The following is a 14,140-nucleotide window of genomic DNA, read 5'->3' as shown; positions in this document are numbered from 1 at the left end:
TCAGGCATTCGTTCAGATCTTAATGAACAACCGGCTCAAGACCCCGTTAAGACCCTAACGGACCTGCCTGCCCGACCCGAACCCCGCCCCCGCAAGAGAGGACGCCCACCAGGATCAAAGAACAAGCCAAAGGATTTGATCATGATGGCCCTGCCGTAGACCAGAGCTTCTTGACCCAAAAGGAGGAAGATGCACAAGCTCTTTCCTCAAGCTACGGTCTGATGGCATAATCACCTCTCCTGGTGACCCCTTCGAAGAATCCGATAACAAAGAGATTACTGACCTCGTTGGCCGCGGTGTATTCCAATTTGAACGATACGATCAAATGAGTCATGGAAACTATAGAATCTTTCGCTCTCGAATGGTTCGTGAAGTCAAAGGAATCAACACTAAGCCCTACGAAAGTCTCGACTTGTTATTCAAGGACATAACGACTTTGAGAAGACCACCCTCCTGACGCAATCTCCGACAATTCAACGCGTTAGCCAGAGACTCATCCTCGCTATTGCCCCCGGACTTCTTCAAAACTACGGCATAACCCTCTCCCTCCGTGATATCACTCAGGCATACCCGCAATCCCAGACCAAGCTTTCCCGGACCATTCTTACGTATTTGCCCACGGAACTACAAGGCAAATACCTAACGGAACAATTATTCGTGTTATTAAGCCCTGTACGGTATCGCAGAAGCCGGAGTCCATTGGTTCCGCACATATCAGCAGCATCACCTCGAAAAGCTGGATATGTCTACCTCCACCTATGACTCCTGCCTACTGATTTCGAATACTGGCCCTGACACGCTCGGTATTGTTGGAATGCAAACTGATGACACCCTCATCCTTGGAACGAACAACTTTTCTACCCGTGAAGAAGAAGAGCTACAAAGGCAGAATTTCGTTCCAAGCCCAAGACTGACATCACATACGGAACAACGGTTGACTTTAATGGTGCAAGACTGACGTTGCTGAATAATAACCCCTTAAGAAAGGATCCCTTTACTTCAACAGAAGGGACAAGCAGCAAAATGACCACCATTGACCCTAAAGCAATTGATCGTCACCAGCGCTACGTTGAGGAACGAGCGCGAGCCTCATACATTGCTTCAATTGCTCAACCGGAAGCTTCTTTCGATGTTTCAGTCGCCGCCCAAGTACAGACCCTGAGGATAAAGATTACGCAATTTTGAACAAGCGACTGCAATGGCAAATGGATCACCAACTACGTGGCCTCACGTACAAACCAATTGATCTAGCTACTGCAAAGCTGATGGTTTTCACCGATGGTTCTTTCGCAAACAACAAGGACTTATCCTCCCAACTAGGATTCGTCATTACCCTCGTTAACGAGACAAACCACAAAGAAAAACAGTTCGAGATTAGTGGTAACATCGTACACTGGAGTTCAACAAAGTGCAAACGTGTTACCCGTAGCGTCCTAGCATCAGAGATCTACGGTATGGCCAACGGATTCGACATAGGCATCTCCTTGCGATGACTATGAAGATAATTACGGAACGACTCAACCTTCCTCCTATCCCTCTCATCGTCTGTACGGATTCGTACTCTCTACGAATGCCTAGTCAAGCTCGGTACGACGAAGGAAAAACGATTGATGATTGATATCATGGCCCTTCGCCAGTCATACGAGAGAGAGAGATAACAGATATTCGTTGGATCAACGGCGCAGACAACCCAGCAGATGCAATGACGAAAGCATCACCAAACCGAGCCCTGGAACGCTTCATCGATACCAATAGTCTGACAATTCGAGTCGAAGGATACGTACAACGTTCCTAACCGCTCCTTATACCTATGATCAAATGATTGCTCCTATCAGGAAGACCCTTCACTTCTTCCCAGATATCTACAGCTAAGAACAAGACGTCGGACCCACTTTTTGGCAATAATGACACACGCCCTCACGGCACATTCCTTCACGGCCTTAACGCTACTATCCTTTAGACCCGTTCAAGGTGTTGCTGTGCTTCTCACAGCAAAAGAAGAGTTGCCTGTGTAGGAATGTATCTATCTAGTGGTGTGACCAACCATGGTTGGCACGTGACCCGTACGGTCACGTGTGCGGCTGAGGGCAGCGTGCCCCCTTTCTCCACGCTGGCCTCTGCCTCCTTAGATAGAGAATCAAGACGAATACAACATCACAGGTTAACCCTAGTACCGTCTCATTGCAGCAGCTGCCGCAGGTGCCTACCCACAGTATACGTTGTTTCCCGTCAGGTTCAGCCGCGAACGCAGCTGAATTGCATGAATTGGGGAACGCGTACGAAGTTAAGGACTTCGACCCGCCCGATTGAGCGGCCTCATGTTTTTGTTATCTAATGCTGAAATCATAGCCACGGAGGCGTAGCTGGGTGTATCCACTATACTAGTTTTGGGGGAAGAATTGCTAGGACTGAGGGAGGACTTGGTGTGTCTTGCATTTCATGCATGTTTAGGATAAACCGCAAGCTAACCCTATCCTCAGGCCGTGATAGCTGACACACCCCAACTTGTCAATATGCATGAATTCTTCCCCAGGTTTCAGCGCGATATGACGCAGAGCTTCCGCCACTTTTGGTCTAGCTTTTTTGCTTGGTTATTCCACCTTCCTAGCGAACAACTGCGCCTCGAATCTGACCTGGATTTGGATGTTTCCCTGCTTCGGCTGCCACTGTCTCAACAGGCTTCAAATCCTACCTAAACAAGGGATCAAACAGAAGAGGCGGCTGTGCCATAGATCAGCCGGCCTCTATTTTATAGATAAATAGCTTGCATTTCTCCCTCTTGTATAGTTTCTTTTGCAAGCGCCTTTTCCTAGCCGTCGGAATCAATGATTCACTACCTTGGAAGACACATGCAACGCAGCCGATTCAGAACTCTCGAACATCTCACGATCAATAAACGACTATGCTCACCAATATGCAAAATGCATTATTCGCTATATTAATACCCCTTGTTCTCTGCATTACCCTTACTTCTGGCCAACCTATCAATGAACCTGTCAATCTTTACCGTTTCGACGCTATGGGCTGGAACGAAGTGCAAAAGAGAGGTGGATTTCGGCCTTGGGGAGCGAATTACGACAACCCCCCATTTGGTCTTGGCGAAACCGGGAAAAACGTCATCCGTAACAACAAATTTTCCTTGTATCAAAATACGGGTAGTAGTAGCTCAGGCTTCGGTTCCATGTATACTTCGACTTCCTACGACCCCAAAGTTTCACTCGGGTTTTCAGAGGGAAAAGAGGGCACATTATACAGAATACGGCCTTCACCTAATGCTATTGACGTCGCGTCAAGTCTTGGAGCTGGATATCCCCCAGGATTACGACACGAGAAAGAAGTTTCATTTCTTGGAGGAGTCTACAAGAATCAGATAGTAGAATACGCTGTTGTACCGAAGAACTTCAAGGGCAACGTCGAAGACTTCAAGTGGCAGAGAAATCAGAACTATGACCGAAGGTTCGACACCATGAAACCTGTCACGGCGCCTCAGCTGGCAGGTTTTCCCAGCCATTTAACATTCCCCGATGGTCCCCATGCAGGACAGCTAGCCGTGGAAACCGAGCCATGGAAATCTCACCAGGGCTCGTTGGTGAATGAAGCCAAAAAGATTCGGCTGCAGACAAACAAAGAGATAGGATGGACCAAAAACTTTCCGTTCGAAGTATCAGATACCTCAACGCAAGGGGGACAGTTGTGCAAACGTGGACAAGTATGTTCGACGCATCCAAAGCCCCCGGGGACGGAGCCGAAGCCCCCGGGGACGGAGCCGAAGCCCCCGGGGACGGGGCCGAAGTCCAAGCCCGCCACTGGTGGCGGCAGGATATCAGGCGGATATCGCAGGGGCGCTACCACATTGAACCTCGCTGTAGCGGCTGTTCAATGTTTTTCAAATAAACCTTTGGTATGTTCCTGCCCGTGGTTAACAATAAATTTGATTATCGGCGGTATGCTAATCGGCTCTCAGGTGGTGCAGCAAGAGCCGCCGCCTCCGCCGCCTCCGCCGGAGTCGAAGCCGCGGAAGCCCTGGTATGAACGTCTCTTTGTAGAGGCTCCAGTATTGGCTTTCAATTCGTTTATGAAGTTATTCAGCAAGGAAAATAGCGACGCTTTTATGCAGTCTGCTGGCGACTTCTGGAGAGCACTTGGTGAAATGCCGGAGGCAATAAAAAGCAGTCTACAACGCCTCGTAAGCGCGGAAAATCTCGACGCTTTTAAGAAGTCTACTGGCGACCTCGTAACAGCGATGAAACAAATTCCTGCGGCGGTGGCAAGCGGTGCTAATGACATCGTAGACCCGGAAAATTTCGACGCTTTTGGGAAGTCTTTAACCGACCTCGGGGAAGGACTAGGTGAAATCCCTGGGGCTTTTGAAAACGGTTTTAACATCCTCAAAAATAACGCCACACAGGATATCGCGATGGCATTTCAGAAGCTGCCTGCACAGGTAATACAAGGTCTTCAAAGTTTCATGAATGAGGTCAATAAAAATGTAAGTTTTACCCATGACCGACGAGTTTGACTCCAGTGACAATGCTGATAAACCTGGCAAATCTAGTCACCAGTAAGTTCTCACTATTACTAGACGAGTCTGATTGCCGGCGGCATGCTGATACGGCTGGCAACTCTAGCCTGGTTCCAACGGGAGAAAAATTATCGACTCTGTTTTGGGAAGCATTGCCCCACCAGATTTGACTGATGTTATAACCATGCTATGTGACCAGCTTAAGGAGGTAGGCTAGCTTAGCTTAGCTATCAGGCGGATATCGCAGGGGCCTTTGGGTGCGTGATCGGCGGATGATGTCGCGAAGCACGTCTGAGATCTTGAGCTCGGGGTGACCATAAGGGGTATACAGCTAAGGGCCCCGACGGGCTAGACGAAAGGCAGCCTGCAGAGAGTTCTGTGGCTGCAGAAGACTATTAGGAGACCGCATTAGGCAGCCACATAGGCTGTAGAGAGACTGCATATACGGGGGAAGCTGAAAGAGCCCTCGGCGACAAGGGAAAGTCACTATGCAAAGGGGGGGCTGGGGAAAGGAACCCAGCCCCCTAGATATTGTACCTATACAACTGAGAAGGGGATATAAATAGGGAGCCTAGAAGAGGGCATTGAAAAAGCACACAGACACAAGAAAATACAACACATCACCCCTATTGTTACACAATCAATGCCCACTTGCATCCTCTCTTCGTGAGAGATGACCCCGCAGATGACGGCCCAGCCCGTAATATCCCCGCCGATCTATAAATCTCCTGTTTTCTCTTCCCACCGTCACCCACCCGTTCTTCCGCCGCTACGCGTCCTGGCTTGCGGCCCATCATCCTCGCCTCACTACGGGCGACTGTAGGCCAGACTGTCTCAAAACGCATTTTGGGCTGTGGGCACCCCGGGGTTAGATTACCCGATCGGGTCTAAGTGCAACTGGGTAACTTGTATATACCGATACTCTTCTATTAGCATAGGGCATTGAAAGAAAGGAAAGTAAGCGTTCGCTCTGCGCATTGGTACACATTTTCAGTGCTTTTCTCCCTTCTACGATATCATTGAGCCCGAATAGCGCTTTACTCAGTTAAACAAATATGCCTCGACCACGAATTGATCTTTCCACAGTTCAGGAGGAAATCACCGGCTTGCATCGAGATGGAATGATGGATCCTCTATTAATACAATCCGTACGCATCTTCTCGAGCATCATCAGCTTCAAGTAAGCCGCGCCAGTCTCTATCGATCGATCAAAGACTGGGGACTTCTTCGTCAAGCACGTACGATCACTTCAGATACCTTACGGGACCGAATTAGGTCGCTATTCTTTGATGAATGTCTTAAGGATGATTTCATGCTTAAACGATGTTGCACTGTTACACTGGCACATCAAGTGGATGTCACAGGTCCGGCTTTGGTGGGCGGTCAGCGGATTACCCCGCAGATTACCGCCGATTACCCGCTTGCCCTTGACATCACCTCTGCCGGGTTGATGTCATCTTCGGAGCGCCATAAAGCGCGAAAGCCGGGACCGACGACGAGAAAACCAGTTCGACTGGATAGCCTGCGTTTGTGCGATCAGAATGCACCCTGTCTAAGGTCCTACATCCTGTCGGTTGCGAGGTTGCGGTGATTTGAAGCATTTTCTAGCCTTGACGCACTGGAGCTACAGCGGCGCTTAGCGGATGCATACCCTGTCTACAGGCCACTACCGCTGACTGTAGCGACGCAGCCCCTGACGGCCTGGGGCACTTTCGCCGCCAAGGTCCTCGTCATTCTATCAGACGGGTGTTCAAAATCACTGCTCCATCGACTTTTCGCTACCACCGACGTTGAATTGCCCCGACGCACGTTTGTGTCCCTTTTCGCCTTGCCTGTCCTTTCGGATGGCCTTGAACAACTTATCCAAAGAGCTGGGTCCACGTTCTTCGTCCATTTGCCTCGCCACGATATCTTCAGTTAAGCCGTCCGACTGGGCCCGCCTCCGAACCTCATCGACGATGATCTTGCGCGTGGAAAGGTAATTCTTCTCTGCAGATGGCCGCCATCGAGCACCCCAGTCTCGCTCAAGAGAATCCACAGAAGGCATTTCGCCCCAGCCCTGCCGCCAGAGACGCAGCAGCTCCTGTACAGATTTGACAGAACGGGGAGCTTGAAGCTCGGATGTTCGCGCGGCCCAGGCGGCTCGCCATGCGCTCTTCCCTGGGGCTTGCCTGGCCCGCTTGCACCATTCCCTGCTGCTGCTCTAGAGAGCGGAGCGTATGTCGGACCGCCCGCTTGCGAAGGGCCTATCTCGACCTGAGGACCGTCTCTCGTGGAGCGCGGCGCCTCTGTTGATGAGCTCCCGCGATCTCCGCATGTTGACCTGCAGCACCTTGGCCGGGGCTGAAGGTGACGGTGTAGGTCGCCTGCGCAAACTCATCCAACTTTGTGCATAGTTCGTAAGAAGCCCCCAAAAGGTCTAGATGTCTTCGCTCAGCTAACTGCTCGGCTGCGACCTGTTGAGTCAGTACTGTGCGCAGCTTCTCCGCAACCACCGGCATCGCTTTTGAATGACCGTGGTATGGCTGTCTTCGTGGTCCCGTGTGCATGTGTCTTGAACTTTGCTGGCGAACGCTTCAAACTCGGGGCAAGAGAAGACCGGATCCTGGAAGATAGGATGGTCGGGGTAGGACTCGCGAAGGAAGACAGCGTCCTGCAGGAGCACCTCTCGAAGCCACTCCAGGAGTTCCAAGAAGGCGCCGGCGGCCATGTTCTGCTCCACCCCAGATCTGAGAAAGGGCTACTGTGGGCCTCTTTCCATTTGTCGAGTTGAGGCCAGACCTGCACGAGTAGCACCACAGGCGGCCTTACGTTGGCCGGGGCACGAAATAAGACCCCGACCATTCAGGGTCAAAGTCGGCCACGGCCCTCATGAATTCGAAAGGCAGGAAGTCAGATAGCAGCCGGTCATCTGGTCTCCGTTATTCCAACGACCGGCTCGGCGGATCTGTATAGTTCCGGTCAGCCCAGGCCAGGGGTTGGCGGCTTGCCTAGGGCAGATGACATGCCTGGCCTTCATCCACTCCGGCCATGTCGGCGTTTTGCGTCGCGGCCACTCTAGGCGCGTGGCTGACCTTGGAGACCTTGATGCCGGCCTTCTTGTAGAACCTGGACGTCCATTCTCGGGCAGTCTGGCCCGACAACGGAGCTGTATATTCGGTGAGTGAAAGGGTCGATGCACCCTCTGAGTTATGGGATTCCGGTGAATGCCATCACGCTTACCTTGAGGCTCTTTCGCCGATCGGCGGAGCACCTTCGTTTCATACCAGTCTTCGCTTCTTTGGAAGACGGGAAACCTTTCCGCCTTTTCTACCTGCCAGCGCCAGAAAAGCCAGAACGCGAGGGCGCCGATGAGACAAGACCTGGGATCTCGATGCCGCAGAGCAGATCCATACTCCATGCGGCCGTGCTGGTTGGTCTTCCCACAGTTCATCACGACAACCAGCGCCTTCGTGGTATACCCCTGGGCCTTGAAGCCCTCGTTGGGTAAGTCCAGGGGAAAGCAGTCTGCCAACTCCATCGGCAGGCGGTTGCCGGACCGCAGCAGCATGTGGTTCCCGAGCAGAAAGTCCACCTGCGTCCTCAGGGCGCAGGCGATCTCTCTCCTCTCGGACCATGCCACGTTGGTGTGGTCGGGTATCTGCGCCGGCGCATACACATCTCTCAGAGTTCCAACTCCCCTGTCCATGTATTCCTTCCTCTTCCGGCTCCAAGTCGTTGCAAGAATGCTGCGTTTGAGCGCCTTCAGTGCCACTCCCTGTGGCCGGGCCGCAGGATTGACTCCCGGCTCTTCTGCTCGTCGTAAAGCTTCTGTATGGCCGAGACGTAGCCCCGTACAGTATTATACTGTAGTTTGAGCGTGGACTCATACAACTCCAAGTCGGAGTCTGACTCGTATTCGCTACCTCCGCCGCCTACAACGATGGTATCTGCTGGGGGAAGCTGGGTGTTAGTATGATGGGCTGGCTCAGTCCGACGACCACATCCCGTGATCAACATCTGTTACCTGATGGTGCTCTGCGTCTTTTCACGGCCCTCTTGGCTTCCTGAGCCTCGAGGTGTCGTTTTCTTTCATCGGCGACCCTCTTTCCTTTCTTTGGAGGACGTGATGCCACTACCTCCTTCATGAAGAGCAAGAGCTTTCCTTCATCGACCAGGTCTCCCGGTAGCTGTTGGCCCTGTGGTACCGAGGCCGGCCAAACGTCCGGGATCGCAGGCCAGTTGGCTTGACACCACTCCTGTGAGGCGGTCAATGCATGGATCTACATGAAGATTGCAGGGCGCGCATGCGGGCTTGCCTTCCATTCTTCCTGCTTGGGACGATAATTTCGCTTCGTATTCTTCGGCTGGGTGTTCTCCAGATCTAACAGGTAGTGCTCAATGGCCGCCCTGACCCGGGGATCCTCTATCGCGTTTGACATGGTGCAGGCGGTCGCCGTCGCGACGGGGGCAATGGAGGAGGTGGAGGAGGAGGTGGGAGGAGGAGGTGGAGCGCAACGCGCGTGAGCGAGACCGAAATCGAAGGTCTCGCGCAGGGCCCGCGGGCGTGGACCTTCGATTTTGCCGTCCGATGGCGGTAATCCGACTAAGAAAACGCCAGCCCCGCAGGGCCGGGCCTTGGAAAACGACATGGTTTTGCATGGGGCGGGGCGGTAATCCGATTACCGGATGACCGGTCGGCCGGCCCCGGGACCTGTGACACCAATATATGGCCGGAAGGTTCAAGAGAAAATGCTCGCTGGGATCCATCATATCGACAAGCAGGACTTCCTTCCTATATACTTAGAGGCTCGCCGACAAGCACTTTCGCCGTCGAATATCCGAAGCGGATTTATGGCAACAGGCCTCTTCCGTTCGACCCAAACAAGGTATTATCGCGGTTACAAGTTCAGGTTGACAAAGTTGGTAACGATCACGGCGACAAGAATACCCCAAGCCCCAACAAGAGCCTGGAAGCAGCCAAGACTCCGTATAACGTCAACCAGCTTATCACTCACGCCGAAAGCCTTCTTCAACGCCGGCCACAAAATCCAGACTCGCCAGTCTCACAATCTATCAACCAGCTTATCAAAGGATGTCAAATGGCCATGCATGGCGCGACCCTCCTTGCCGACGAAAACCGGCAACTTCGGTCAGAAAACCAGCGGCGAAAGCAGAGAAAAGAAAAGCGCCGTGAATACATTGGCGACGGCGGTACTCTATCGGTTGCAGAGGGCACGGCTAGGATAAAGCGACGGAGAGAAGAAGAAGAAGAGCGGGTTAAGCGACGGAGAGTGGAGGAAGAGGAGAGGACCAAGCGCCGGCGAGAGAAGGACGAGGAGCGGGCCAAGCGACGACAAGAAGAAGAAGAGCGGGCCGAGCGACGGCGACAAGAGAACGAGGAATGGTTCAAGCTACGGCGAGAAAAGGAAGAGGAGCGGGTCAAGAAACAGAGAGCAAAGGAAGATGAGCGGGCCAAGCGACGGCGGGAAGAAGAGGAGCGGGTCCAACGACAGATAGAAGAGAAGCTAAGTGTCCCAAGACAGCGTGCACCACCACGGTGTAGTAAATTTAGGTCTTTTGAACACACTGCCCGTACGTGTAATAGATAGTCCTAAATCGAGTTACTTGTCTCTTGGAGTAAATATGTCGTGGTTATTGTGCTCGGTTTGTCTTGCCATAAGTGTGGGTCGCGGCGGTGGGGGATTTTTCTGACCGAGTAGGGGGTCTGACCGGGAAGGGGGTGGATTATGTTGGTAGGTCTCGTGCACGTAACAAACAGGGTATACCGGTGTGTCGTGTTATGCAATGAGGATTGTCTATCTACAAGGGAGAGGAAGTCACGAAGCTAGCTTTGTGGCCTCAGCCGTACTCAGCCGTACACGTGACTGTGTACGTAAGCTAGCTAGGTGAGTGCAATAGACTAATACCATTCCCACACTGGCAACTTTTCTTTTTGTGGTTGCGGCTGCTGTAGTGACCGGGGCAAGAAGGTGTAACGACCGTGAGGAAAGAGGGGTTCTTGACCAGGGCTCCGTTAGGATCTTAATGAAGTAGTTTTGTTAAGACTGTAACGAATTCTTCCCACACTGGCAATTCTTCTTTTGTAGTTGTGGTTGCTGTAATGAACGAAGGGAAAATGACCTAGTCAGGTAGGTCATACTAACAAACAATGTCAATAAGAAGGGCCTAGTTGAATAGGTCGTATGTAATGACTGTGAGGGAGAAAGGGCTTTCGACTGAGGGAACCATTCCTTTGGCTTGTTCTTGGATCCAGGTGGGCGTCCTCTCTTGCGGGGTGTCAGAGGTCCTTGAGGCTCCGTTAGGGTTCTAACGACAGGTTGTTCGTTAAGATCGTAACGAGTTGTTCTTGGCGGTGCCTCTTCTTCCTTTTGGGTAGGGGTCTCCTCCTGGGTGGTGGTTTGGGGGAAGGCCAGAATAGGCTTCTCGTGGCAATGTCCTTTGCCCAGATGACGAAAGAGTGCGCCTCGGGAGTCGAAGTGAGATTTGCAGTGCCAGCAATTGGCCTGCTTGGGTGTATGCCTGGCTCGTGGCATAATAGTCTGGGAGGAAGTCTGTGTGCGCTTTATGTGGTGACATCTTTCGTTGAGGTGGCGAAAGAGTGCGCTTCGACACTTGAAGTGTGATTTACAGCGGCGGCATATGGCTGGCTTTGGGGGATGCCGTTTGCGCTGTTGAGGAAGCGGGAGCTTGGGAATGGCGTGCTGGTGAGGAAGTTGGGGAAGCTGCTGTAGCAGCGGCTTCGTGGGTGTGGGGTTCGAAGCAATATCCTCGGAGCTTTCTTCTGATGATTTGTAGCTGCTGGGACTATTGCTGTGAGGGCTGATGGGGGAGCTGCTCGGGGTGGCGGGCGGGCTCAGAGTTGCAGGCGGAGCAACTAGCGGACTTGGGGTTGTGGGCTGGAGACTTGGGGTGACTGGTGGACTTGGAATAGCGGGCGGCGGGTTCGAGGTTGCGGGCGGTAGAGCTGTGATCGTGGTCGTGCGGGTAGTAGCAGGGTTATAAGCAAGCGAGGGATTAACAGTATGTGCTTCGATAGCGGCTTTAGCGGCGGCTTTAGCTGCAATCTTTGCATCCTCCATTAATCTTTCCATGTACTCATACTCTTGGTGGATTTCCATCATGGTATCTTCCTTGAGGTATAAGGGCATTGTTCCTGCTTTGTCAAATACCATTTCGTGGTACTCCCGGTCAGGCCAGGTCGGTAGGTTGTCAACAGTCTGCAGTGAGGCGAATCGGACTGCAAGGGGACTATTGTCGTTGCCTGTGTAAACGCCGCGCCTTCTAAGGAGGTTCCGTAACGCTCTCTTGTATTCCCGATGGGCTTTCTTCCATGTGTGTTCATTCCAACATTCGAAGATCCGTTGGAAGGTGTCCAGCATGTCAAGGCCATGTAGATATATACCATATTCGGATTCGCAAAATGATATCATCTTAGCAACATGCATTGTGACGGCTTTCTCGTTCGGTTCGTCCTTTTTAACGTCTTTTTCCCAAAAAGCAATGTCAACATATTTATAGAAGTTTGGCTTGATAGCTGTGTTCTTAAATAGTTGTATAATTGCTATATTGTCTGTTGTTAAAGGGACAGTTCGGGGGTTTGTCGGATCTGACAGAGTCGTCTGGGGGGCAGTCGGAGCGGAGGGGCTGTGTGTCATGTCGGCAGCAGTGGTGCTCGATCTTGCCATTAAAGGGATCGAGATTTTTGTGGTATGACAAGGGTGAGAAGGAGTCTCTCGGCAGGTTGGACCAGCGGATATGCCTTCTTCTTGTCGGGTGATGCGTTGCTGACGCACTATCGACTTGACGTCGCTCTTCCCTCGTTCGAGGGCGAAGACAGGATCAAGGGATAGCTTGGAAGGAATCTCTCGGCAGGAGAAACCAGCGGAGATACCTTGTTCTTAGCACAGATAATCTTTTCTGGGTGTACAGAACAGGGCCGCGGGGGCAAAGATCTGTAGCACATTCGAAGATTGCGTATCTGCCTCTTCTACCTTGCTTATCTGTGACTGACCATTGTCAATCACTGATCAGTGTCGGTAGGTTTCGTGCACGTAACAAACAGGGTATACCGGTGTGTCGTGTTATGCAATGAGGATTGTCTATCTACAAGGGAGAGGAAGTCACGAAGCTAGCTTTGTGGCCTCAGCCGTACTCAGCCGTACACGTGACTGTGTACGTAAGCTAGCTAGGTGAGTGCAATAACGTAATCTACCCCCTACCCGTACAGACCCCCCACTCGGACAGAAATTCCCCACCAATGCTACTCGCACCTCACCACGACAACAAACTGCGCACATGGAAGACAATTTATTGCTAGAGGCAAGTAAATCAATTTCGGACTATCCATTACACGTACGGGAAGTTGGTTGAAGGACCTGGATTTCCTAAGTCTGTGTGGCGCACGCTATCTTGGGGCCCTTGGCCCCTCCTCTTCTATCTGTCGTTGACCCACTCCTCGTCTTCTCGCCGTGGCTCGGCCCGCTTCTCCTGTCCTTTTCTTTCCATCGCTTGACTCGCTCTTCAATTCGCTCGTGGTCACAAAATTTCTTCGGATATCTGACGGCGAGATTGCTTGACGGCGAGCCTCTAAATAACATGAAGTCATATGACGGATCTCGACGAAAATACCCTATGTGAAGAGGGTACTAGAAGGGTGAAAACGTCTGAGAAGTCTGCTGGTATATGGAGTACTACGATGGGATGTGTCGACTTGCCAAAGCCGGCGCGACGTGACAGCCATGCCCGTCGAGAATATGATGCGGATGTGTACGAACCATGCGGCGGCGTTTATTTGGACCAGATACTTCTTTAACCAATCTATGGCAAAGTCATCGGAAGTCCAGCTTCTCTCATTAACACTGATATGCCAGTGTTGGGTTACTCCTGTTTCATACCGACTTGCTTGGCGTAGCTTGCCTTGGAAGATAACCTTGGCTGGTAAAGCCCGTCTTAGCAACCAGCAGACTCGAGTATAGTAACCTATTCGCGATTTCTAGAATGCGTGGGTTGAGGCAAGCCTTGCTGGTCAGACCTGGTAGGGACTGTTGCCGTTACAATGACAACCATTTGAGCACGGGTCTCTTTAAAATTATAGACATCCTCGTCAAGAATCCCCCCACTTTTGTTTCGTCGCCGCGAGTCGATCGTACCATTGTTGAATCTTTTTGCGGGTCCTCGCATTTGGCACGTTGGTGATCGTATCGGCGAGAGTGCTGCGCCTTGGTTTAGTCGTGACGGCCAACGAAATGCGCATCCAGTTCTCGCCGACAGGATCTTACCTCGCTCTGAAAGGATAGATTGGTCGTCCGGCGAGTGTAAGCTACCGTCGGCAGCATCCCTCACTCACCCATGACAAGATCTACTGTACAAGAGACATCTCTTTCGATGCCTTCGCTATTCATCTGCGTGTCGTGCCAGGGTAATACACCGCGCAATCGATCATATTTTGTGGATGGAAGGACGTCGTAAAGTGCGCGATTGCGTCCTTTCGGATAGTTTCGAATTGAGCCTGTTGATAAGCCCTGACGACGCGGAGGAGCCGTTCTTTGCGCAAAACTGAAGGTTGTTGTGACGCAAACATTGTGTAGTTGTACGGTGCGGTCGGTGGAGAATTTC

General features: G+C 51.9%; 4 protein-coding genes across 4 annotated transcripts; 1 reads left to right on the top strand and 3 right to left on the bottom strand.

Annotated features, from left to right (window-relative positions):
• Positions 1–2,902: 2,902 nt before the first annotated feature.
• Positions 2,903–4,739, top strand: HRG_07296 (heat-labile enterotoxin alpha chain domain-containing protein; the record flags this gene model as incomplete). Its single annotated transcript, XM_044865767.1, has 4 exons — positions 2,903–3,901; positions 3,965–4,489; positions 4,556–4,561; positions 4,629–4,739. 4 exons carry the CDS (start codon positions 2,903–2,905, stop codon positions 4,737–4,739), a joined length of 1,641 nt encoding a protein of 546 aa, XP_044718731.1.
• A 1,986-nt stretch (positions 4,740–6,725) lies between these two features.
• On the bottom strand, positions 6,726–7,232 carry HRG_07295 (centromere DNA-binding protein complex CBF3 subunit; the record flags this gene model as incomplete). Its single annotated transcript, XM_044865766.1, has 2 exons — positions 6,726–6,906; positions 6,994–7,232. 2 exons carry the CDS (start codon positions 7,230–7,232, stop codon positions 6,726–6,728), a joined length of 420 nt encoding a protein of 139 aa, XP_044718730.1.
• Positions 7,233–7,391: 159 nt separating this feature from the next.
• Positions 7,392–8,943, bottom strand: HRG_07294 (centromere DNA-binding protein complex CBF3 subunit; the record flags this gene model as incomplete). Its single annotated transcript, XM_044865765.1, has 6 exons — positions 7,392–7,469; positions 7,531–7,670; positions 7,745–8,162; positions 8,360–8,451; positions 8,529–8,760; positions 8,821–8,943. The coding sequence occupies 6 exons, from the start codon at positions 8,941–8,943 to the stop codon at positions 7,392–7,394; spliced, it is 1,083 nt and encodes a 360-aa protein (XP_044718729.1).
• Positions 8,944–10,690: 1,747 nt separating this feature from the next.
• Positions 10,691–11,970, bottom strand: HRG_07293 (uncharacterized protein; the record flags this gene model as incomplete). Its single annotated transcript, XM_044865764.1, has 2 exons — positions 10,691–10,789; positions 10,840–11,970. 2 exons carry the CDS (start codon positions 11,968–11,970, stop codon positions 10,691–10,693), a joined length of 1,230 nt encoding a protein of 409 aa, XP_044718728.1.
• Positions 11,971–14,140: the final 2,170 nt, after the last annotated feature.

The sequence above is a fragment of the Hirsutella rhossiliensis genome (genome assembly GCF_020360975.1).
Source record: "Hirsutella rhossiliensis strain HR02 chromosome Unknown scaffold00008, whole genome shotgun sequence".
NCBI lineage: Eukaryota > Fungi > Ascomycota > Sordariomycetes > Hypocreales > Ophiocordycipitaceae > Hirsutella > Hirsutella rhossiliensis.
The sequence above is the reverse complement of the archived record's forward strand: the minus strand, read 5'-3'. Positions and strand labels throughout refer to the sequence as shown.